This window comes from Seriola lalandi, unplaced genomic scaffold (assembly GCF_002814215.2).
Source record: "Seriola lalandi dorsalis isolate HSWRI2012SDOR001 ecotype SW California unplaced genomic scaffold, Sedor1 jcf7180002054360, whole genome shotgun sequence".
In the NCBI taxonomy this organism is placed as follows: Eukaryota; Metazoa; Chordata; class Actinopteri; order Carangiformes; family Carangidae; genus Seriola; species Seriola lalandi.
The window spans coordinates 153978-180421 of record NW_019524913.1 but is presented as its reverse complement, the minus strand read 5'-3'; the positions used below and the strand labels follow the sequence as shown (position 1 = coordinate 180421).

Sequence of the window (26444 nt, the reverse complement as noted above, 5' to 3'; positions counted from 1 at the left end):
TTACAACACCTCCTTGTAAAATACAGCCCTGCTATGCACAGAAGTAGCAGTATGAATATGAGCTGTGAATTCTACTTTCCACTACGGGTGTGTTTTGCTGTGGTACCAAGGTCAAGTCTGCTGAGAGCTGTATATGATTGTGAATGCATGTGTGTGCGTGGGGGGTAGTGCTGCACGGATCTGAATTGAGAGGGAAAGGGCGTCCCTATTGATCCTTTTCTATTGACAGCTCTCACTTCTCATTAAGTCACAGGCATCTATCAAAAAGCCTGCGGTTCCCCTGGTGACTGTTGGTGGAAGATCACAACGAGAAGCTTCTATGCACTGTAGCTGACGTGCAGAAGCTGGGAGGCAGGGACACCTTGCACTGGGAGACAGGTCTTTGCGGCAGAATACATCAGGGTTATATCTGAGAGAATGCATAAAGGGTTTTGTGGACGTGTGTGTTTGCCATTGTGTGTGTGAGTTCATGACGCACAATAAACATTGCTGTGCCTGCAGGGAGTTTCTGTACTGGCCACTGATGCTTGACAAGTTTTAAGACCCAGAGGTAAATCATTCAGTACAGAGAGCAAATCTGATGCTGTGAGACAGGAACATTTCTATAGTGTTGGTGTTTTCTCTGGGTAATATCAAGCTCCAGTGGCTTTTTGTCACTTGTTCTGATTTTTATATGACATTTTGTTATATTGATATTAGGACAGTTGTATGCAACTCAATGAAAAGTCGGATAGAGTTTGAATTGGAATAAAGAATTGCAAAACTAGTAACAAATTCTCATGATGGTTTGGATCCTCCAAAAGGTGGAAGCCCTAGCATTTCTGCAAAATTATCCAGTTTATCACAATTTATTTTTGTACTTTTGCCTATAAACTTGTAAATATTGAGGCCTGGGAGCACAGCAATAGCGCTGCAACTATATCTGTTCAAATAGTCAAGTAAAGAGTTTATCTTAATTATCTAAAAACTTTATTTGGAAGTATAAGCTGGAGGTGAGCACACCTGAAATATTGGTAATGTTTCCTCACTATGCAGGAAAACTGTGTGCACACTATTTTGGAAGCACATTAAGCCCAAACTGAATCGGCAAATCTGGGGCTAAAAATTTACCACCCACCTTCATTTTTCTCTTCCAAATAAGAGTAGTTAACCCAGGAGTTTGATCAAAATTTTGATTGTCATACATTTTCTGTCTTGCCCTGTCAAACTTCTTTTTCATTATATTGCCCTGTTCTTAGATCTAAATTCATTTGGAGTTTAATGTTGTCAATACTAACAAAACAATAGATTTAAGACCCAAGTTGAAAGTAACTAGAATTAACCTTTTACTGTAAGTTCAGTTGAACAAACAGTCAGTTTAGAAAAAGTTTTTTAGTTGTGTAACATTGGCAGGATTCAGTCTACACAGTCTGTATACTGAAATAGTGAACATGATGCTTTCCCTGACAATAAATAAGAAATTTCCAGCCTCATTTTACAAATATATTTAGATATTGACTGTTATATTTATGTAAAATATTACATTACATAGCCACATATAGTATATAGTTTACATCAGGACACATCAATCATGAGTAATGATTTTTCCCCCTGTCAGTAAAAGTCTCTTCTCTTCACCTGCCTCATCATTTCTGGCCTCTGTCCACACCTTCCATCACTCCGATGTCCTCCTCCAACTTTTCCACCACATCAACCCCTAAATTTTCCAACTTTCTCGCTCCCTCTCTTTGATGTAGAGGACCGTCTGTGTGCAGTCCAATCCCTCGGCCATTGATTGTAAATGTCCCGCTCGCTCAGTGTGCACATTCAGCATTTTTTTGAAGATGATCAGCTGTTCCTCTGGGTCATAGATCAAAGACAGTGTTCCCGCTGGCTCCACGCCTCAAGGTGGAGCACATAAACACTTACAGTATATGGATGTGTATTATGGGGACTTTTTGTTGCATTCACATATCTGTCTCTTTACTGCCTTACAGTAAACTTACCTTATTTAATGTTTATACACAACATGTTAATCAAGTTTTAATCTTCTTACTTTGGTTTTGGCTGGGAAATTTCAAAGACTGATGTCTATGGTCTGTTTAATGTCTTTGTCCAGGGCTGTAGCTTCCACTGAGGAAACCAAGGTCATGTCCTCAGGATCGTTTCTAAAAGTTTAGGGTTTGGAACAGGGCTGCCACTACGGATTTTAACCAATTAGTTCAGAAAATATTAAAAAGTTGTAAATAAAAATGTAAAAATGAAAAGCTCCAAGTGGCATCGTCAGATAGCTTGTTTTTCTCTGTTTTTTAAATAATAAATCATCTTCTACCCCAACCCTCCTCGCTATGCTTCCATGCAGTGAAAATAGCAGCACTATCTTACCTGAAAAAATGTTGCCCGCGAACATAGCGCGGATAGTCATTTTCCATCAAAATGTAATTGGGAACAATTTGGTCGTCATTTCAAGGAGACAGGCCTGTGTAAAGAAATAACATGAACAGAAAATAGAATACTTAATGACAACAAGTCCTCCAAATGAAATGACAAAATACAATGTTCGTAACTGCCCTTTCAGACTGAACGCATCTAAGCATTTTCTGATCTGATCCTTGAAGCAGGGCCATGACGAGGTTATGGTTCGGTCTGGTTTTGGCACAAAAACAACGACTTAGAATTGTCTTTTAAACTTTGGGTTTAAACTACTTCTTCGTTAAAGTTGTGGTAAAGGTTTAAGGACAACCTCTAACTAACGTTGACTGTCAGTTGCTAACAGGAAGCAAACTGTGATTTCCCATGTTAGAAATCTGACATTTTGTTGACCTGTCTGCCCCCGCCTCCTCCCTGTCATCATTCTGTTGTTTTTCTGGGGAGGACTAGGGAGGAGTTGTGTTATGTTGTTTTCAATGACTTTGTGTTGTGGTAACTCATGACCTCGCCATTTATAAAATCCTCGCTATGTACAGCCTGTTGCGGCTCAGGACTCTTGGCTTCACCATTGAAATACACAAGGATTAATGGCAGCAGACAGCTATGAACTGGCCGCTGCCATTAATCCTTCCTACCCTCCTAAGTTCAACTCTTTCTAACGCTGTCATATCTGTACTTTAAGATAATTTTTTTCCTCAGTGTATATTAATTATTTATGTGTACTTGTGTTTCCAAACTCTCTTGCATCAAATTGCCCCTTAAAGGAGGAATTGTGGCATTGAATTCACAGCCTCATTAGGATCATAATGGATCAGATATTTGAGTTCATTTTGGTGTGCTTGGGAATGACCACACATCTGAAACATCACAATGCCTGGCAGCAACATTTTCATGGCACTCCAGTCACCTCAATGACAAACCAGTGTGGTTTATCCCGTAATTGGTTCTCCTTTGGTGAGTTTTATTGCAACCTCGGGGATGTGAAGGCACTGACAGATAATTTTTTTTTTTTTTTCAATAACAGTCCTGTATGCTGCACATTGTGAGGAAAGCTACTAACTCATAACAGCAGAACAACACACTCAGTTTCCCCCACGTACACCGTACGTACCCAGCAGGGAAAACCGCCAGCCTGAAATAGCTGCTCTCTCTCCTCTGAACCTACAGTTTCCATCTCTGCCGCTCTACCTCGAGTGAAGCGCTGTAGGTAGACGCTTACTCGCACCACACACACACACACACACACAAAAGTAAGAAAACCGATTTATTACCAGGCATCGTAGTGATGACCTCTATTACTGTTAGGTGTAGAAAAAGAAAGGTGCTGATGCCCGACGAGTTTGGAGATCAAGAGAAGAAAAATGATTCACATGCAGCACATAATGTTCACTTTTTCTAAACCTGCGCATGCTGAGGCTTTGATTAAACCAAGATGAAGTAGTTCGTGGGTGTGAGTGCACATGAGTAATGGCACATCAGAGCAATAAATTGATAGACTTTGAGTGACTTTGACTTTTATGCAAACAACAGTAATTGCACTTTTTTTTTTTTATTCAAGCTGAATTTGAGTCTCTTTTTGGGAAAGAGCTTCTTTACTTTAATTTGACCTGTCTCAGAAATCCTTTCACACTAAGAAAAAAAAAAAACCAAACAAAACATCACACTGCTTAAATAATTTCGAGGACTGAACTTAAATTAGACGCAAGATTTACTCCCTGACCCACTGGCTTCTCTGCGCAGGCGATCGACAAACATGTTATGGCATCCATCTGTCCTCTCGCGCCTGTGAGTTCAGACAAAGCTGTGAAAGATACTCCACGGGCCTCCCACGCGTCTTCACAAAAGCTGCAAATTATGAGCAAACTGTGAACGCTGGCGTCAGTGTTGGACATTAGTAAACAGCAAGATCAACTGACCCTCCTGTCAGAAGCGGATCAATGTGTTTTCACACCATGATTTGCTAATCTGGGGGTTGAAATGGATAAGTTGGAGCTGTGATGCTGAAAGTAGCTATTAGAGGAAGGACGTGGTCGATAATAATCTTTACTGAACTGCCTGTTTAGTTAAGAGAATTACATTGTCAAGTCTGGACTTTTTTTTGACCAAAGCATCAAAACATTTGTGATAGAAGGAGCAACAAATCCCACATTTCTGCACTGGCTCTCAAAATAGCACAAAGCACAAGTTGCATCTGACGCTGTATGTTGGTGAACACAGCCACAGACTTTCAAAGTAATCTTCTTTTAAATCTATTTAATCCCTCACTGTGGATATACACTTGACATTCTTAGAGACACTGACAGAATTGTGCCTGTACACATTTACAGTAGTATTGTCTTTAAGCTCAGCAGAATGTTTGTGGAGGAAGGAGGGGATATACTGTAATTACAATATTAATGTGGTGTTGTATTGATTCCTGAAAGGAAATTGCCTTGAGCTTGCTCCTGTATATGGTGGGGGTCAGGGGTCAGGGGTCAGAGGCAGTTGGAGAAGCTGTGAGGTGGAATAGAGTGAATGATTTACTGAAGGACACTTAGGCAGGATGTGTGCCAGCGCAGCTTGAACTAGATTTGTTGTGATGGATGAGGTCTCTTTACCACATCTCTGGACAGATGTGTACAGATGTTCACAGCAGGGGGTCTACAGTAGATTAAAGCAACAATCGACTTTCACCAGCACATCATCTAAGCTTTAAAAATTAAATTCACATGGTGATCTGTTTTATATAAATGTCACCAGTGCAAGTAAATCACAAAGTGTGATGGCGATGTCGGGGTCAGACTTCCCAGAGAGGATGTTACCATAGTGACTTGATGATCACCCAACTTTTCATCTAGTGCCACCCTGACTTTTGTGCTTTTAATGTAAGTAAAATGTCTCAACAACCAATAAACTGATTCCCATGAAATTTACATGCCGGACATTCATGTTTCCCTCATGATGAACTGTAATCCCTTGACTCGTCACTTTTTTTTCTGTGGATAGTAAGTATTTTTGACCTGGTGACGGCTGTGGCCGGAGGCATTGTGTTTTTTGGCGTTGTCCATCCTGTTCTTGTAACACCTGGAGGGAATTTTTTTTCAGATTTGGTACAAACATTCACTCGTACTGAAGGGTGAACTTATTAGATGTTGTTGGTCAAAGGTCAGTATCATCTGTGATCTCACAAAACATGGTTCTGGCCTACTTCATTGTGCAACCTGTGTGATGACAGGTGGACCCTTGTAATTCTCAAATAATCTTCCACACAGGGTTTACTGTTTGTACACAACAGATGAACAGCTGATCCCACATCTGATTTAGCTTCAGACTCACTGATGTGATGGAAGTTTCTGTTAATGTAGGGCAGAATTGTCCCTTCCAATAATTTTACAAATATCAAGCGATCAGATGCAGAGTTGCCAGGTTTGTGTGTTTTCTGTAAAATGTTTATTATGATACAAAGTGACAGACTGGGATATGGGGGATACTCGACTGTGATCTGGCAACCCTCAGCTTCAGATTGTATTAGGTTATCAATCCAAACATTTATCTTCTTTGAGAATGAATTTATAGCAGAGATATTATTGCATGTGTGTCATTAAGCCATGAGCATCATTTGTAAGTTAAATTAGACACATCTTTTCCAGCTGATTTGTTTGAGAAGGGCCATTTGTAAGTTTTCCCTGCAGCCAAACGTGGTTTCATGCTGGACGCTGGTGGTGGTGATCGTGGCTTGACAAGAGTTCAGCCATCTTTGCATTTACAAGACAAAAGGTTATAATACGCCCTCTGAGCAGCACTATGTCTTCAAGGCAGATTGAAGGCTACAGTGAGTCCCTATCGGAAAGTGACGAGACGGTTCAGGGCTAGCTGGTTAGCATGCTAACTTCAGTAGAAGAAAAGACTATATTTCAAATCAGAAAATAGATTATACAAATCCGGCTTCATGCAAGTTATATCAGCTAATACATAATAAAGTTAATGTTTTGCAGAGTCAGGGTCTTCATATGTGTATACGTGTGCATATGAATGTGAAAAAAGAACATGCAAGTACATGTATGCAATTGTTAATTTTGGCCATCTGACAAAAGATATCCCAACTAAAGATAAAACCAAACCCTCAGAGTGATGCGTCACTGTTTACCAGGTTGTGGGGAATCTTTTTTTTACCCTCTTTGAATAACTGACCTGTTGTTTCTGAGCCTCAAGGCCGCTCAGTCAGTCTGTAGCAGTGTTACCTGAAGCTAGAAATCAAGGAGAAAGTTGGCGTATTTGATATAAAATCAGCGACTCCATGGAAGACGAATGAAGTATTGACTTGTGGAGCTGTCACTACAAAATTTAAATTGTGCAATTTTTGTCGCCTCAATAAAGGTGAACTGTTTCAAACTTTTACCAGCGTCTCTGAGTCGTGCTATTGATTCTCCTGAGTGTGACGGTAATTATCATTCAGCACATTGAAAACTTCAGACAGGCACTTTCTCCAGCTTCTGTTTACACTGACTACACTTACTTTTCCTTCCACACATTTAAAAGTCAACATTCAAAAGAGTGCACACAAACATTCATGAGCTTAACAGTTTTGTGTTTAAAGTTGTAATTTCATGTGAGTTTTATATTTCAAAAAAATGCATAATTCATTATTATAGTGTGGGTGAATAATAAAATAGATCTGAACACTTTCCTATTTCCTGAACTTGAATAACTTGAGCTCCAAGTCACTGACCCGATTGCCACCCAGAGATTTTCCTGACTATAAAGAAATGTAATGGAAGCAGACAACCAGAGCAGAAATGAGCTCATTTATTACTTAGTTTGAGTCAGCAGCCAAACTGTTTAAATTATTCTTTTTCTGCAACAATGACTTTTGACTTTTCATTGGTTTTTTTTTTGTCTTATGTTCACCATAATTACTGACAAAAGCTCACAGAGCCATGGCCTCTGGGAGCCTTGAGGACTCAACAAATGAGACCTTTTTATGTCCCCAGACATCAGCTGTAGTCGACTGGCCACTTCGCCGACTGATGACTCGCATCATGATCCAATATAATATTCACACAAAGCGGCGCCCTAAAGCATCTAATGTAAACATCTGTAAGTTTTCTTGTGTTTAGTCTGATGTAATGCATGAGTCAGTGCGGCCTTAAGGTTTGCTGTCTTCGATAGAACTGCAGAATAAGATATAATGTAATGCTGTGCAACATATAGGCTTCTAAAGGAGGAGATGAAATGATGAACAAAAATAAGTGAAGGGAAAAAACCCCAGGCTTTCAAAAGAAAAACACACACACACACACACACACTATAATCATTGTCATATAAAAAGATAAGACAACAATAAACAACTTAACCCTTCTGCTGGACTGACATTTGCATTGCATTGAGGAGGCTGAGATAGTGGAAAAATCCCGAAGCAACAGGTGGTGAGCGAGGTGCGAGCCAAGGTGGGGGGGGGGGGGGGGGGGGGTCCCTTTGCAGGTGCCTACAACATGCTGAGCATCGCAGGGGCCAGTTGCTTCAAGGCGGGCGGCTGTGGCTCAGGAACTGGACTTGTACAAGCCGGGGTTTGATCAACTCACCACGGAGAGGGTGTCTGATGTTAAAAGACCTGAACCACCCGACGAACCCCATGAAACATCACTGATGATGTGTCCAGGTGATGATGTATGTTAAAGGCTTTACTCCCTCAGGACACCACGGACCCTGTGCTGTATTTGTTAACTGCAAAATCAATCAATTTGAATCCTTTAGATATTTTTTTCTTTCCTCATGACTTCATTAAAACCAATTTTGTACAAATATAGTAAAAGATAGCAAACCTTTCTTTAGACAAACTGAGTTTGCACATTTGATGAAAAGTGACAAAATACAGAAATGACCATTAAGCTTCTGTTACACCAAATAAAAATAATTTTGCTTTTTATGAAACAATTATTTAATTTTATACTCTATACTTGTGTCTTGGGCCAGTTAGACTGCAGAGAGGTCCATTGTTTAAATGTGATTTATTTTTAGATAATTCATGTTTCAAAATGTTGCATTTCCTTTAATTTGTTATTGTTGCATATCTATTTACTCTTTATTGACATCATCATTTCATTTTTTTATCATTTCTATCTCTTGTGTGCATTAGTCTCCAGTTGTTTTACTGTTTATATTTGTTCCGTCAGATGCTCCTCACACATTTGTGCAATTTGCGCCAGCTAACATACTTCACCAGCTATCATTAGTTCACTAACAGCCTGTGGTGCTATAGTCTTGCAGGATAAAGGAGAGCCTGCTTCTTTGCACCACACTGCAGGAGCTCCTTTAAAACAGAGAACCAAGCTCGATACATGAGGCTGAAGGTGCAGAGTGGAGAACACCACTACTCTGTATGTATTTAAACAAAAATCTGCATGTTTTTTAAAAAAGCCCGAGATAAAACATTCAACAGTTTGCTCTTAAAAAAAATCAAGAGAATTTAGTTTATGTTAATAAAACAGCAAAATCCTGAGATCCAAGGCTGAGGTGCTAGCATTTACTTTTAAGAATGAAATGAAGGTGAAATGAAGGGTCATCCTGCTTGCTGGTTTGGCTGGTTTGAATTCTGCCTCTGTTGGACCTTGCTCATATATCATGTCCCTCTTCCTGCCCCTGTTATTATACTCTGTCCACTAAAGCAGAAATGCCCTGTGAAAATGTGCAGTGCTGTGTTCAGTTACGACCCTGCGGCTGAATATCATCTCCCATGCCTTTCCTCACCTCTGCCTCACTCTCAGGTTTTAATAGAAAGAGAAAATACAAAAATTGAGCCAAATTTCCTTTAAAGAAAATGTGTTTTTATAACATTAGAGCTGCTGAGACATGGACGAGACGATGTGTTTAGATTTGTGAGGACTGTAAATCCTCAGAGGACAGTTTCTTTGAAATGTAATTTTAATCATGGCGTTTCCTCTTTAAACATCTCCAACACAGAATTATCAGGGACCTCGTTATTATTAATGCTCTACAGCTTTTACTCCTCTGTGACATAAGACTGTGGGAAGCAGTGTGTCTGCCTGCGGGTTATTGTCATCGCTCTGTCATCTCTTATTTTGGGTAAAGCTTGTGTGTGTGTGCGTGTGTGTGTGTGTGTGTGTGTGTGTGTGTGTGTGTGTGTGTGTGTGCGCGTGTGCGTGTGTGCGCGCGCTGGGATCTAGCCTGATTGCATTGCGCGCCGCCTCTCCATCGGTGCGTGTGCACGAGCGTCCGCAAAGCCGCTGGCTGCTCCTCTCCAGGCGCGCAGTATCATCCACAAACTTTGACGAGCTGTAAGCTTCACCAAGGCAACAAAAACAAGCCGGGCTGAGTGATAACTGGGAGGACACGCTTTTAAAACATATATACACAGGGTATCTCAAAGGGAGCGCCCGCTAATTCGGGTTGATAAAAGGTGAGTAACCTGCCAGCTGATGTTCACAGTGCGCATTTTTCCTGAACGGCTGATGCGCTGTGTTTATTTCCGACTGTTGTGCATGATCAACTGGCTCCTGAGCCAAAGTGAAGTTTGTGCATGTACTACGTTTTCATTTTCATTGGGAATGAAATGTTGCTTTACACGCGTTTTTCAATCTCTGAATGCATTTTTTCCCCCTAGTTATCCACTTTTTTCCCAGCTGAACACACAGGTATAAAAATGGAAAGCACTCCGGTTGAAATTTTCAAAGAAGACAATAAGTGCCTCTCTACGCTTCCGGAGGACTGTCCAGTCAATTCCTCAGCCTGGGTGTCCGGATACTCAGAGAGCCGCAACGTGACCCACGATGAGAGCTGGGAGCAGGAGAGCATGTCTCCCATCATCCCCATCATCACTGCAGTCTACTCAGTGGTGTTTGTGGTCGGCTTGTTGGGCAACTGCCTCGTCATGTATGTCATCGTTAGGTAAGTTGTAATTAAATATGAGAAAATCTTTCCTTACATATTCTTTATGATATAGGCTACTGAGAAATACTCATAGATATTAGTTACAGTGATTTAAAGTTGCAATTGAAGTAGCTGCTTGAACTTTGTTGATGGGGAGATGTTTTGGAAAATGAGATTTATTTATGGGGAAATCTCTTTTGGCATATGCAGAAAAGTCTAATCATGCAATATTTTTGTTGGTGATAAAAAACATAAATAGAGTTCCAGGCGTTCCTACACACCCTTTGTAAATATTAATGCTTGAGGAGGAGGCGCTGGCACCAAGCCTTGGACTTTTACAATGACCTCTAGGCCATCTGGTCTCTATCGGAGTACGCCTTATTGTGCCTGCCTTCTGTTCGTGGATGCACACTACAGACAGACAGACAGGTACTTCAGAGACAAGAGATGTTGCTCTGATATCCACTTATGCAGTAAGTATCCGTATGTAATGTCTAAAGTAGATAAATCTTTGAGCTAGTAAGTGACAAGAGACAATAGTGGAGTTGCAAGGGTTAAGATTAATGCTGTCATTTCTCATCCGGCATTAAATGTGTAAAGCATGGCCATATAGAATTGATTTTTGCCTCCTTCACTGGTTAAGAAGTGGCCAAAACCTTCAACGTTGCCCATTTTATGAATCCAATAACCCTCAAGACCTCCAATATAATATAATAACAATAAACTATAAATCAGCTACATAGTCTGGTGGATGTGATATTAATTATAGTTGAAACCAGTGGTGCTTTATCAAGCTGATAGCCTGCTTGCAGCTCATTGGGTGTTATTTATGGTGTGTGAGAGCAGCAAATCTCCTTTGATGTAATGTGAAATGCAGCAGTGCCATCGAGAAAGCTTCGGTCCATTGACGACAGTTACCTCAAATCAGATTGATTGTGTCGCCTGAAATGACTTTACGTTTTAATATTTAGTTGCTTTGTGGAGGGCGATTCCACTGAGAGAAGAAGGGGTTCATGTTGATTTAGTGTAAACAAATATATGAAATTATAATTAATCATCCAAAAACTTGCAAAGTCAACATAGGCCATGTAGTAAACACTGAAACACAAATAACTCCACTGAGCATTTTTGCCATCTTTCAGCTGATTGTTTTGGTCTGATGATGCAAAACTTTATGATTTGATTTAGCGTTGCTAAGCAGCGTTGTTTCCTTCTCATTGCATGCAGCTGTTTTCAGCTGAAAGAGCTCTGATACACTCACTGTACGCTACCTGCCCAGCAATGAACAGCAGAGAAATTAGCGGCTAGCTGGTGAAAGTAGTGCAGCATTTAGCAGCTAGAAAGCCAAGTACTTTTCCCAGGATATGGTGAGCTCAAAACAAAGCATGAATACTTACATGCCCCACCTATACACTGTGCTGTGCTTCCTGCTGCTAACCCCAAGTGGCCAAGTCAAAATCAATTAATAAAGGTTCAAAGGAATATGTAGATATTTCAGGGCACTGCACTTATTCACTTATCTGCTGGGAGTGAAATGAAAAGCTTCACTCTCATTTCAGCTAATTAGATATAAAGTTACTGCTAGCAGGTGGTTATCTTAAAACCATTCTCATTTTGTACACTTCTGTTTTTGCACAGATTAAATAAATGAGATTTAACATGTTAAAGAGCTTTAGAGGTGCTGGTAGCTTGGACAGAGCAATGCTAGCTTTTTTTCAACCATTAGGTTCCTTGTGTTTATGCTAACCTAAGTTAGCATGCTATTAGCTGAAATGTCATATTTACCAGACAAACATGACAGTGGTATTCATCTTCTCCTCTAACTCTCTGCAAGAACGTGAATAAGTGTGTTCTCCAAAATGTCAAACTGTTCTTTGAAGGCTTTTAACTTCTCAACAATCTGTAATGCAGCTATGTCATACATAACAAGAGGAAAAAAATAGGTTTGAGTAAGCTGCATGTGATCTGTTGTGTGTCACACTCGAAACGACAGTAGACATAACACAAGCACAGGTTGTCTGGTGCTTACAGTGGATTGAGAAATGTGCACACGTTAACAACTTTGTCTATTATTTTTAATTTTGTTCTTCTTTGTTCTTATTAGTGTTTATTATTAACAACAAAGGCCTCACTTCCTGTGAGACATGGCAATTTTGTGTAATGCTATAAATCATAATATTTGAACGGACTTTATTTGAATCTCAGTGTTTCATTATCCTGTAGGCGTCACCTCTGGTAAAATTAAAACTTGAATTTTTGCAAAAGTAATCACATAGAGCTTTAATGCGGTCATAATTTAATGACCTGAAAACAAGTTGATTACACATGGCCTGCAATCAGAGGCGCTCTATACATAACAATGAAGTGTGAGTCATAAAAACTGCATTACTCATTCAAGGAAGCAGTGGACAATGTTTAATTTACAATGAGCCAAGTAGAAAGGCCTTCTACAGAATCAGCCAAGAAATGTTCGGCTGCCATGACGGGTCTGGATGGATGGGTCATCGCTCTCTCTCTTCCATTCTTCATGTTCAACAGGTACACAAAGATGAAGACAGCCACCAACATTTACATTTTCAACCTAGCGCTCGCTGATGCCCTCGTCACCACCACGATGCCCTTCCAGAGCACCGACTACCTGCTGAATACCTGGCCCTTTGGTGAGGTGGTTTGCAAGGTCTTCATCTCCATCGACTACTACAACATGTTCACCAGTATCTTCACTCTCACCATGATGAGTGTGGATCGCTACGTGGCTGTGTGTCACCCGGTGAAAGCCCTGGACTTCCGCACTCCGATCAAAGCCAAGATGATCAATGTGTGCATCTGGATCTTGTCCTCAGCCGCAGGGATACCTGCTTTTATTCTGGGTGGCACCCAGACAAACAGCGGTGAGGAAGTGCTTTCACCATCTCCCAATAAATTTTAAAGGTTTCTGTTAATTTTTTAGGCATCAGAGATCCACTCCGAGCGTGCACTGATAGTATTTTAAAAGCAGAAATGTATTCTATCAAGTCCATCCATCAGTTTTTCCATTAGCCACACATCATGCATCAACCCCTCCTGAATATAGATGATGTAAGAAAAAAGTGGAGTTGAGAGCAAAATGTTCCCTTCGGAGTGCAGATTAGCTGCTCCATAACAGCTTGCTAAAGTGATAACAGAAAGGAACAGAAAGGAATTTTATTTATGATAAAGCACAAGCACTTCATCACTTAGTTTACATTTTCGTCCTCCCTCCCTCTCTCTTTCTCCTCGTACAGGCATAACCGAGTGTGCCTTACAGTTCCCTGAGCCATACGTGTACTGGGACACACTGATGAAAGTATGCGTGTTTGTCTTCGCCTTCGTCGTGCCTGTGCTCATCATCACCGTGTGCTACTCCCTGATGGTCCTGAGGCTGAAGAGCGTCCGAATGTTGTCCGGCTCGCGGGAGAAGGATCGCAACCTGCGCCGCATCACCAGACTCGTGGTGGTTGTGGTGGCCGTGTTCGTGGTGTGCTGGACGCCCATTCACATCTTCATCCTGGTCAAGGCCCTCGTGAGCGTGCCGGAAACCACCGCCATCATGGCCGCCTACTTCTTCTGCGTGGCTCTGGGCTACACCAACAGCAGCCTCAACCCTGTCCTCTACGCCTTTCTGGATGAGAATTTCAAGAGGTGCTTCAAGGATTTCTGCCTCTCGGCCAAACTGAGAGGAGAGAAGGTGTCAGGGAGCAAAAAGACCCCCAGCAACGTGCGAGAGGCGGCTGTTCCCCTGGAGAACCCAGACGGGACGAGTAAACCGACATGACTAGCAGTGGAACTGTCTTCAATTTCCCACATTGGAAAAGAAGACTCTCATGACCTGTGCTTAACCCACATCACAACAGCAATGTAGACTGTAATCTTGACTCTATGGTGAAGGTTGACTGGATTTATTTTCCTGTCTCTTGATGTTTAAGCAGTGCCAACGATGATATGATTTCACTTCAGAGGTCAAATCATGAATTGTATTCCATCTTTTCCATAAATCCACACAGAATCAAAAACATCAATGTCCTCTGCATAACAACAACTTCCTCCTCCTCCCCTCTGCTTTGACTTTTGCCCCTTTGATAAATGAATTTCCTCATGGCAGTTGTGATAAAGATTGTATATTTATTATTTCAACTTGAAGGTGGATGTGACCGTTTTGTGGAAGCAGGAAAAGAAAAAACAAATGTGACTAAGACTCTTCTTTAACATTATCTATTTTCATGTTAATCCTATAAGAAAGGGTTAATGCTGCTCATTAAGTATAGCGCTGCATCGATAAGTTGATTAATTGATCAGTCAATGGACAATAAATTAATGTACAACTATTTTGATAATCAAAAATCATTTAGGTCTATTTTTTTAAGCAGAAATGCCAAACATTTGGTGGTTCCAGCTCCTCAAATGTGTGGATTTGATACTTTTCTAAATCATACCTGATCGTAAACTGAATATCTTTGGGTCTTGGACTGTTGCTCAGACAAAAACAAGGACATCTGAAGATGTTATTGTGGACTGTGGGAAATTGTAGCAGGCATTTTTCACTATATTTTGATGTTTTAATGAGAAAACAATGAATCAAAGAAAATAATCAGCAGATTAATCAATGATAACAAAAATAACTTTTACTTGCGGCCCTAGGTATTAAAGATATCACTAAAAAATTGCACATCACAAACATATTGCATCAGACATCATCAGAAAATGAGGCCATTTCTCAGGAGGGTTGCTTATTATTTGATGGCAAAATTAGCAAGGTGTTAATGGAAATAGTAACATTGAGGGGTCAAGTTTTGCAACTTCTTGCTTCTGTGTGTTTATGATGTGTTTCCTTTTAGCTGCAGTTTCTCTACGCCTCTCTCCTTTCCCCATCATTTCCTCCTACAATTTATCAATTGCCAAATGTGCCTTTAACAGTCCAGGATAACACGTTTGTAGCAGCAGAAAATGATTAACTGAAAGGGGTCAAACAGCGCTTCATGTATAAAATGGTTTTTTTTGGTTTTTTTTGTTTGTTTTTTTATACATCTCAGTGCTAGTTCTACGAATCACTGACAGTAGATGTGCCAAAAACCTTTTCACCTCTGTGAAGAGTTTGGATTGTGCTGATGGACTGACTCATGTTTGACTTTGAAATGACTGAAAGGAAAAAAAGCAACGCTCAGTTGCATCAAAGCAAGTTTATCAATGAGGAAAGTTAAAGGGTAAATCCTGGATGTGCAATGTGCATTTAAAATTTGACAGAGGGCTCTCTATCAGCTTTGAATCTGGAGTTGTGTCCAGATCGATAAGTTGTTACATTTATGGTATATAATTCAAACACATGTGCTGTGTACGGCTTTTACCAGGATACACATAGTCCTATGTGAAATACTCATGCTATTATTGTAGAGAAATATTCTATCTGAAACCATGAATAGCTGTCTTAAGAAGTTGTGCACATGGTTTAATACCAATACCTTATTTTGTATAGATTACAAAAAAGAAAATCTTTGCACAGACATCGTTGAAACATACTGTATTTGTAGCATGTCCGTGATCATTGCTATGATAGTAAATGCAACATCAGCACCCTATATGCTCGATGGACTGTGCTGTTATTTTGAATGTACTGAAAATAGACTGTATTATATAATGATTAATCATGGTATAAACTCATCTGTCTCATTAGAAAAGAACTTCAGCTTATATTTAGGAAACCCATTTCCATAAACACTTTCAGTTTCACTGTTGTGTCGCTAAACCAGAGCATTGTGGGTTTGAGATAAACCTTTCTTTTTTTTTTAACTTAATAAATCTCTAGCTACAACATGTGTACTGGCATAAAAATAGATATAGCACAGAGGTTCTGTTACTTGACAAAAAATAAAAGACATTACTCTAAGAAACTTCACTGTGACCAGGACGTCATTATTATCTTTATTATCATTATTTTCAGTCTCTGTGTTGACTGGTTAAACCTGCTACTGTATATTGGCTTTGTCTGCTGTGAACTGAGCAGGAGATGTATTGATCAAAACATCCTGTCTGTCAAGTGCTTAATATTAAAGCCAGTTTAACAAATCCTCATCGATTCTCTTCTCTTACAGTGACAAGCTCATGTTGTTGTCAATTTGTCTTTGCTCTGCGTCATTACCTCTGGATGTCTCATTTTTAAAAGAAAACTCGGCAGCTCACAGCGGCTTATTTGAAGCACAGTTTGATGCAAGAAGAGAAGTTTATTGTTTTATGATAATTTTTGGAGATGAGTTCTGGCAGGAGGCCTGGAGTCTTCTGCCGGCTCAGATTTAGTCTTTTCCTGTTTGCCAGCAGCTCCCTCCAGAGGACAGAAAATGGCATTACTAAATAAAATATATGTGGTCTGGTTAAAGAAAAAAGAAAATCCTACAGTGATTGATAGTTGCATGCACATAACTTGGCATATGCAGAAGCTTCACTACAACCACCTATATTAGTACTTAAATGAATGACATAAAGTATATATAATATTAAAGCTGGTATTCAAATTGAAGGGATTTGCTGCTTTTCTCCACCTCATATTATCATGAATTTGGAGAGCATGGATTAATCTGCCTGGGGGGCCCACCAGAATTAAAAATGAGCTGCAGTTATCAGACGCCCTCTCTATGCACATTATTCCCGTCTCCATGTTTGTTGTGTGGTAATTGATTAACACAAAGAAATGTAGCTATTTGCAAAAATTTAAATACAACATCTGCTGAAATAATGAAGGTCCTAAATATAGATTTTTTTCATGGTGAAATTCAGTCAATAGCTTCATTATTTTCCACATTATGTCTCCTGCAAAAATAAAACTTTTTCTCTCTCTCATCATCTGTTCAATTACCCAATTACATTTAATACCCACAGCCAAAGGCTCCTAAATTATAATATGACTATGTTATTGCTTTAATTGTGTCTATTAATACCTGTTTAATTTCATTTTATATTTCTCCAACATTTGTTATTTTTTCCAAAATGCATAAGACCTCATTTGAAATATAACATATTTAACATATTGTAGTTTCTGAAAATGTGCTTGTTTTGCATGTTACTACAACCCAACCTGAACTACATCAGCTCATGATGTTTTTTTTTTGTATTTTTCAGTCCTCGCATGTAAAAAAGTAATATTACATAAAAGGATGTACTTTACACAAAAACACTGAAAAAGCCATCATTAAGTCTTATGCTCGTTTTCGCTCGTCATCTAGTTGCTGAAGTGAAATCTGCTCCGATCTTTACAGGGAGGCCTCCATGTTGTAGCCACAAAGCTAACAAACAACAGCAGACCAGCTAACACAGCCACAGGTGCAGAGAGAGAGTGAAGTGAGGGAAGATTAGCAGATACAGATTGCTGGGTGGTCTGCTTTGGACGTCTCTTGAAGATATTCATAACCTGGAATACTTTTATAAGGAACACTTTTGATGTTTTGTGATCTGTGGACACTTACGGACTAAAGGACTACAAATGGTGGAGGAATGGAGAGAGAATCGTTTTTCTACACTTCTAAAGGTTAAGTAGTCACCAACCTCTGCTGGTCCTGAATGCTGGTAGATAGTAATAAATCATATTTATGTGCTTACGGTTAGCGCAAAATTAACGGAATATTTGAATTCTTGAGACTCTTACCGATCTAACGATGTACAGCCTGTGTTTATTGACAAACGTTTCGTTTACTTTGTCAGAACATGTTCAGAACTTTCTGATCTGTCCATTAACGGGCCAGCGGGTCGTATGAGGTTGAATTATGTCAAAATATTGCCACAATTTAAAGCCAATGTTGTCCCCTGCAGTCTGTGGCCCCTGTCTCCAGTCAGCTGAAAAATAATCAATAGTGTAATAAATAGAGTGAAAATGATACGCCAGCCTAACGTGCTCATTGTGTGTTGCCAATTTAGTACTTTTACTTTTTTTTTCCTGATGCAGTTGTTGAAATGTTTTTCATTGTCTAGTTTCCCTATACGCTTTTATTATTGTTGATTTTTCATTGTAAGCTTAAAGCTGGGCTTGCTGCACCCCAGTCACCTTTCCGGTCACTTTGATTAGCATTTTGAGTCTGTTTTAATTTATTAGTCTAAGGTAACAAACAACAAAACAAGTAAATTGATAATAAAGAGTCTCATTATTAATATTTTTCAAGGTAAGGGGCTTTAATACAAACACAATAAATTAAGAGGTTAATGGAAATACAAACAAAAAATATTTGAACTCGAAGCAGATAAACACTTAAAAAGTCTGATTAAATATTAAAACATTGCAGAGTACTGTGGAGGGCGCGGCTGATTGAGTAATGATCACGTGACCCCTCTGACGTCTCCTGAAAGTCACTTCCGGGTGTTTTCCCCTCAGCTGGACGGTGACGGCGAGCTAACGCAGCTTTCTTGTACATTTGAAGCCTTAATTTCGCCAAAATGAACCGTATATTTGGCAGAGGAAAACCAAAGGGCCCACCGCCGAACCTTACGGACTGCATAGGAAACGTAAGTATAAAGTTTATACAAGTTTTCTAACGCTGTCTTGAGCGAAGTAAACAAAGATGGACCCCTTCTCGACTGGGTCAGCTAACTCTGTTTATTAGCAGAAACGAGGCCATGGTTTGCCATATTTAACTGGTGTTTGTCACAGTCACCAGAGTTTAGCAGCTCATAGATCAATAATTTGTTACATTACTAATCGCAGACAGGATTATCAAAATAGGCGTTTTTACTTCACACGTGTAGTGATAATATAAGTCGATAATCAACGAATTTGACTAAAACAATATGTTTGTGTTGAGGTGATGAATCAGCGTTAGTTAATTTTAAGCAGGAATTTGAGCCATTTGACAGACATACAGCAGAAACCATGTTATTCTCTCAGTGAAACGGCTGACAACAACCAGTTATACAGGTTATTTGTGAGACGAGCTATTATTAGCACAGTTGACGTGAAGCAGATGATGTATAGTATTTACTGGTAATCAATTATCCTCAATTGAGCTACTGTGTGTAAAGGAGCAGGCCACAAAATGAGTTAAGTCATCATGAGTTGTTTTAAATGATCCTATTGGTAATAATCACTCACAAAAGCTGATGCCCTGTTCTCTGTTCTCCACTTTAAGGTTGATTCCCGGGCGGAGTCCATTGACAAGAAGATTGCCAGACTAGATGCTGAACTTGTCAAGTACAAGGATCAGATGAAAAAGATGAGAGATGGGCCTTCAAAGGTGAGAGTTAATGTCCAGTGGTGCTGTAAAACAAAAACCTTGGGGTGCTACCAGCCAGAACCAAAAGTCCATTCAGTTCAGATATAAATACAATCTCATCATTCACAAACTTTCTTCTTACATTTTTGTTTTCAACATAACACACACATGCTGAGGAAGACAGAGCCTGAACTGTTGGTGTGTGTAGGTTATTAAAAAGAAAAATATGTAGAAGCCAGTTTGTGACTTCTCATCCTATGCTTTAATGCTGCAAAACACAGAAGTGAATACAGATCTTCTCATTTTTATAGTATTATGATACACTTCAGTATCATTAGATATGGTTCCCTAAAATTTGACTTATTTCAGTTCCTGACAGTAAGAAAGGTTAACAAAACAGTTTTTCATTTAACAAAAGACGTCAAACCTGGTAAATGCCCAAACAGAATTTAATCTAAAATTGGCAAAAATTGGATTTAAATAAGGAACTATCTCGTCAAAGAATAATTAAACAAAACCACGACTCGGACAGTCTTTGGTAGTCTGGTCCACACATAAAATATAGGTATAAAAAAGTATTGAGATTCATTACCCAAACTTACTCATCATATACTTATGATATTACGTATCCATAACATGTTTATTGTTTGTGTCGTTCTGTTTATTTCTATTACTTAAGTATTTTCATTCATTTTTCTTTTACTAGAACATGGTCAAGCAAAAGGCTATGAGAGTTCTGAAGCAGAAGAAAATGTAAGTAAACCTAAGTGTTTTTATTATTAACCATGTAAAATAAATTTAAATGTTCAATAGTTTTATTACTAAATCCAGTTATATATTCCCTCGTTCATCTATTATAAGAGCCTAACTTTATGTTCTCTGTTCTACAGGTATGAGGGCCAGAGAGATAACCTCATGCAGCAGTCGTTTAACATGGAACAAACTAACTACACAATCCAGTCCCTGAAAGACACTAAAACCACGGTAAGAAGCATGATGATGTTTACATCCAGGAAACTAAGTAGTTCTAGGAAAAAAGTGTTTTTCTGCTAACAATTTTATTTTCTTCTCAGGTTGATGCCATGAAAGTCGGCCTCAAGGACATGAAGAAAGCGTACAAGAACGTGAAAATTGATCAAATTGAGGTATTTGTTTTTTGACCATAGGTTTACTTCAGCAGGATGTAATTCTTAGTAATAAGGAGACCATATAGTGGCCAAACCTAAAGTTGGTTATGACAAATACATATACATTTTTTACATACAGCAAATGATATTGTTTCACAGTTAATAATTGTGAATATATTCAAAGATGGTGAACTCCTATTTGTTTCCTAATGAGGCTGTTATATCACTGTTTAATTAAAATGTTGGGCGACAGAAAACATTCCCACAACAAAAGGTACCACACATTGTCTGAAGCTCACAACCAGAACATTTTATTAGCCATTAAGTTTCTGAAACACGTGTTTCAGTTGTGAGCATGGGACTGTGCGTTGGACCTTAATTTGTTCAGCTTTCAGCACAATGAAAGTCTTTGTGGACTGTCTTCAGAGCAGATGACAGATAGAGAAACATTTTAACCCTTTATTGATTGTAATATTCAGGACATTCAAGATCAGCTGGAGGACATGATGGAGGACGCCAATGACATCCAGGAGGCGCTGGGCAGGAGCTACGGCACGCCTGACATTGATGAAGATGACTTGGAAGCAGGTCAGGAAAACATCATGTTTCTTTTTTTTTCTGTGATGTCATGACAATATTACTGAGTCCCAAGCTGCAGAGATGCTGTGAACACATCTAGCTTTGTAACACATCACAGTGAATATTTAGTGCGGTTTTAAGGTGATGGAAGCTGCTGTCCTTTACTAAAGTTGTATAATAGCTGTGACTAATTGATTTACAGATTAAATTAAAACAAATGAGTGCCAGAGGCAAAGTCAAGAAACTATTAGCACCCAACTAATAAAAATAGACTCATTAAATGCATTGTCAACCAAGACCCTGACAGTGCAGCCGTTAGTGATAGATATAACCTGATGATAGCTTAAACTGTTGTGTCCACAGAGCTGGATGCTTTGGGAGACGAGCTCCTGTTGGATGAGGACAGCTCGTACCTGGACGACGCCGCAACAGCTCCTTCCATCCCAGAGGGTCTGCCCGGTGACAAGTCAACCAACAGGGTACGTCACAGTTTTAGGGTTTTTTTAGTTTTATATGAATTTCATCATTAGTTTTTACGACACCTTGGTTTGATTAATGGGAAATCCTTTTTTTTTTCAGGATGGTGTTCTGGTGGACGAATTTGGCCTTCCTCAAATTCCTGCTACATAAAGAAGCAATCAGAATACTTGTATTAGCAGTTACTAGTTTTACATGTATCATAGCCTTTTTTGTATTTACCCAAATTACACTCCCAGCCTTAGAGGGCAGCATTGAAAACCAAAGCATTTTCTGTCCAACGAATGATGGAAACTCTAACGTTAAATCAGGTTCCTTAATTAAATCTTGTGATTATTCTATATAGGTGAGCTTGTTTCATATGTATCTGAGGTGATTGATGGAATTGGGATTCTCTTAACTTTGTACAGTTTCTGCAGCATTGTGTTGCTAAGAACAAAATAAATTATATTTTTCAAACAATACTTCACTTGGTGTGATACACTGAAGTCATTCAAAAGTCATCATTCATATAAAAGTCACTTTATTGTAAAGTTATATAATGTAGAGGTGCATAATTAATAACTTAAAACACATTCATTTGATAACGAGTAATTAGCAAAAATAAATAATGATTTATTAGAAGAAGTGAGAAAAAAGGCTCATTAAAAGTAAAGACCCTTGATATCACATTGTTTTTATCATCACCAGTTCAGCCTGTAAGTGTGAGGAAAGATTTTTTGGTGCAGGTACTCCACCACACTGGTCATGTTTTTCAGTTTTTCAAATTCATAGTAAGGAATCTAGAAAAGAAAAAGAAGAAAAACATCATTAATACTTGTATTTTATGTGCATCTTAGGTGCTAATAGCAGATGTAGATTGAAATCTGGCAGAAAAGTGCCCAGAGAACACACAAACAAAGATTTTAAAGCAGAAAAGTGAATGTGAGGGTCTCACCTGAACAACTTCATATCCCAGAAGCCTCAGGTGTCGCTGCTTGATGGCCTCTTTTCCAAGCAGCTGTCTCTTGTTTGTAGTGAACCTCTTTTGTCCATCAATACAAAGAGCAATCCTGCAATCACACATCAGCTTCAGCTCTCAAAAGATCATCATATCTAATACATCAACAATTTTGAGCTGTCAACCTTAAACAATATAAAACGTGAAATCATTTACCTTTTGTACACATCACCATTGTGACTGGCAGGCAGCACATATCCCTCTTCGTCAAGTTTTAGCTCCACATCTGCAAGAGTGGAATACATTTTCAGCCGTTTGTATATAGGACTATAGGAAACACTTAGGAGATAAACAGCTGTTGTGTTGTGTGTTACCGAGTGTGTAGCAGTATGGCGTCAGAACTTTGGATCCAAAGTACGAACGAGCCCCGAGCAAACCAATCAGTCCATTTTTCACAGAGTGGTACAGATGTGTGTCCACCGGCGTCTCCAGGGAGCGTCCGGACATGAGGAAAGACTTGACGCGGTACTTTGAATGCAGCTTGGGGCCCTGATTACAAAAACCAAAAAATAAGACACATGAATACATTCACACTTGAGAATAATATAACCTTAAACCCAATTAAGAAACATTTATCTTTTTTTCCCCTCTTGTTTACATGTTTGTAAGTACATTTTTCATACACTAAGGTTACAGGTGCAGGTTCTATCACAGATAACTGGAATGCACTGAACCTCACATACTGATGGCGTGTTAAGGCACAGGGTGTGTATTCATGTTTCTGACTACCAATTATTCCTTTGCCATTCTCATCTTAAACGTATGTAACCCATGACAAAGTTTTAAATCCTCTACCTCATAGAAAGGACACTCCAACTTCACAGTCATGTAGAGCTGGGTCAGCTGTGACAGGATGAGCCGATCCATTCCTGTGCCTTGCTCTGCAGGACAAAAATAAACACAAAAATGTAAATGAGACAATGATTTTATCTTTAATTATGCACTCATGGCACATGCATAATTATTGCAGGTGTCTGGCAGGGTATTTTACCTTGCAGCTGCTGGAGGAAGTATCTGCTGAAGACTTTGGAGACAAAGTTGACAGGGAACCTCTCCACCAGGATGCAGGCGTGGAGCAGGTTGAGCAGCGTTCGAGGCTGGAAGTGTGAAAAGCGTGTGTGCAGGATGGTTTCAACTTTCCTGAACATGTTGCCTGCGTTAGGCGGGAGGTATCCCAGCTTCCCGAAAGCCATGATCTGCCTGGCAACCTGGCTGGTGTTGTAGTCGTCCGCTCGGTACACAAAGCTTTCAGCAACAGCGTTAAACACAGTTGGTGACAGGATGTTCCTCCGGCCAAAGAACTGCATCACCTTGGTAACCGTCTCTGGGTGGGAGGTGAATGCCATTGTAGGGACATACTTCTCCATAGCCTGCACAAAGTAATGATCGCTGTGGCCAAAGTGGATCAGCGCCCCAACCACAAGGGTGAGCTCCTCATCAGTGAAGTGAGGTACATGCTGCACAGCCTGCTTACACAGACTGATCACTAGAGGCATGGCCTGGGTCTGGTTCAGGATCACAAGAGTACTGAGCAGCACGCTGACAGCAGCAGGATCCATACGAGAGGTCACTTTCACAGCGTGGGTGTGCATGGCATTCAGCAAGTCTCTGTATTTTCCATCTTCACCAATGCAACCTTGCAGAAGCCTATATACAGCAACGAGATCTGATAGGCTCCACTGGGCAGGCTCCTGCTTCTGGATGTTCACCATCACCTGCTCCAGCATCACACAGCCAGGACCCTCAATGGCTATCATCGCCTGGCCTAAGTTACACAGCTGCCCCACAGTCATCTGCCCCCTGTCTAGTCTGTCCTGGCTCTCAGACACCAGCCGAACCATCAGAGTGCTCCAGGGATCCAAAAAGAGGCGTGTGCAGGCCAAGAGAGCTGATACCAGCCCAGCATCCGTCAGCCGGCCCGAGTCCTGCTCCAGCTGGAAGCACAGGGCCCTGATGGTGTCCTTCTCCAGCACTGTGGGGTCCTTCAGAGAGGTTCCCTCCTGCTCCAGGTCGGCCACACGGTGAAGTGCTGCTGCAGCCATGGTGTCAGATAAAATCTCCACTGAGCGCAGCAGTTTGAAGACCTGCCGATATGAGGAGCAGCTGCCTAGACGCTGCTGGAAATCCTGCTCCTCTGTAGCTGTGGGTCGATGCAGCTGGGTCAGCGAGAACCGGGGAACTGAATCTCTGTGGAGTCCCACAGAGCTGCTGGCGACAAAGGCAGGCTCCCTGGCGATCGTGGTCAGGCTCCTTATCCCACAGTCCGGCTGGAGCGTCCTACAGCCCTGTCTTCTGATGCACCGGCCAGCTGAGGTGCACAGACAGGCTGCACATACGGGCTGACCTGCACTGCTGGTTCTCAGAGGGTTGGCAGATGCAACAGGAGGATGACGTTGAATCCCGAGCTGCCCGAGCCGCGGAAACCTCTGGATAAGCTTTAGAGCCATGACCCCGGTCCAGGATTCCTCAGACCCAGCTGATTCACAAACAGCGAAAAAGAAAACTTTAAAAACAAGAAAAGCTTTACGAAGCCTTGTCAGAGGACACGATGTCGATAAATTATTCCTACATAAAAAAAACTACTAGCAATATCACTGCTCAGTCTCCTCCCCCTTCCTTACTCCGCTGTTAACTAACCAACCTTGAAGGAAGCTGTTAGCTAACGTTAGCCACTTAGCTATAGCTTCCTCGCTATACCACATGAATCACACTTCTATTCCGGTTATTAACGTTTCTTTAGGTTGACACTTAAGCTCAGAGTGATACATAAATTACAAATGACAACGTGGAACTGGCAAAATTCATACCTGGACCTTTCCAGCAGCGGCAAGGGGTCACAGACTCACAGAAACCGCCGGCACAGAACAGGCAGACCCAACGTGGTATCGTAAGGAACGTGAAGCGTTCAGGGCACCTCGTAAATGTGTAATCCGGTAGTAGTCTCGGAAGTGCCGTGACTCAAACCTGGTGTTACATGTTTTTAGTCGAAATTAACAGCAAGATTGACTATATAACAGAAATAATGCCTCCAGAGACGCATAAATGGTTAAGCTGTACTACAGGTAGAGATTTGTTAGCTTTTTATTATCTTTTACTGTAAAAAACATTATTTTACTGCAGGCTTAACTGCTACTACGATCTTCTCAATTTAGACTGTCCGTCCCGTAAAAAAATTATTCGATCAGTACATCACTTAACCAAGTCACTCCAATAACCTCTTGACTTTTGTGGACTTGCTCATGCAATTCACATTTTCCAATAGCACATGAAGGCAGCACCATGCCAATTTTAATCTTCCATGGACACACTAGAGGGCGATATAATCCATGAAACAACTGCATACTTCAATTCCACACTACTTTTCAAAGGTTGGTGAGTTTGTTAACATTTGTCAATTTAATAAATAATTTGTAGACTTAAATTAATTGTTTACCATCAATATAATCCTTTTGACTGTCACTCTCCACCAAAAATCAGTAGATATTAAAACATATCCTTGCAACAGTTGAAGTCCCCATATAGTAGTTTGTACTCAGTTGTTTGCCAAAGTCTGTGTAAATTGCACATTTTATTTCTTTTTGAAGTGAAATAAAATAAATACAAACCCTGGAGCAAATAGCTGAGCTCAGGCACTGCTGCTGAATCAACTATAACCTGATGCAGTCATCGGCTGGGATGAGCTTTATCATGCTTGTCTGGTGACTCAGTGTCCAAACCCTTTGTTTGATAAGGATTTTTATTACATTAGGCCACTCCCTGTATGACGTAAGTCACCACCACATA

At 40.2% G+C, this 26444-nt stretch overlaps 3 protein-coding genes across 3 annotated transcripts; 2 read left to right on the top strand and 1 right to left on the bottom strand.

The window, feature by feature from the left end:
• The first annotated feature begins 9628 nt into the window (after window positions 1–9628).
• On the top strand, window positions 9629–16183 carry LOC111656569 (delta-type opioid receptor-like). The gene is made up of 4 exons (XM_087174516.1): window positions 9629–9805; window positions 10010–10293; window positions 12814–13166; window positions 13539–16183. The coding sequence occupies exons 2-4, from the start codon at window positions 10049–10051 to the stop codon at window positions 14066–14068; spliced, it is 1128 nt and encodes a 375-aa protein (XP_087030642.1). The 5' UTR covers window positions 9629–9805; window positions 10010–10048; the 3' UTR covers window positions 14069–16183.
• A 2433-nt stretch (window positions 16184–18616) lies between these two features.
• On the top strand, window positions 18617–22125 carry chmp5b (charged multivesicular body protein 5b). The gene is made up of 8 exons (XM_023408315.2): window positions 18617–18774; window positions 19395–19499; window positions 20185–20231; window positions 20369–20462; window positions 20552–20623; window positions 21085–21193; window positions 21548–21663; window positions 21764–22125. Exons 1-8 carry the CDS (start codon window positions 18706–18708, stop codon window positions 21812–21814), a joined length of 663 nt encoding a protein of 220 aa, XP_023264083.1. The 5' UTR covers window positions 18617–18705; the 3' UTR covers window positions 21815–22125.
• A 42-nt stretch (window positions 22126–22167) lies between these two features.
• Window positions 22168–25562, bottom strand: fastkd3 (FAST kinase domains 3). Its single transcript, XM_023408314.2, has 7 exons — window positions 25469–25562; window positions 23653–25137; window positions 23457–23542; window positions 22976–23150; window positions 22818–22887; window positions 22599–22713; window positions 22168–22443 (listed from the first exon to the last, which is right to left on the bottom strand). Exons 2-7 carry the CDS (start codon window positions 25106–25108, stop codon window positions 22345–22347), a joined length of 2001 nt encoding a protein of 666 aa, XP_023264082.1. The 5' UTR covers window positions 25109–25137; window positions 25469–25562; the 3' UTR covers window positions 22168–22344.
• Between the last annotated feature and the right edge of the window lie 882 nt (window positions 25563–26444).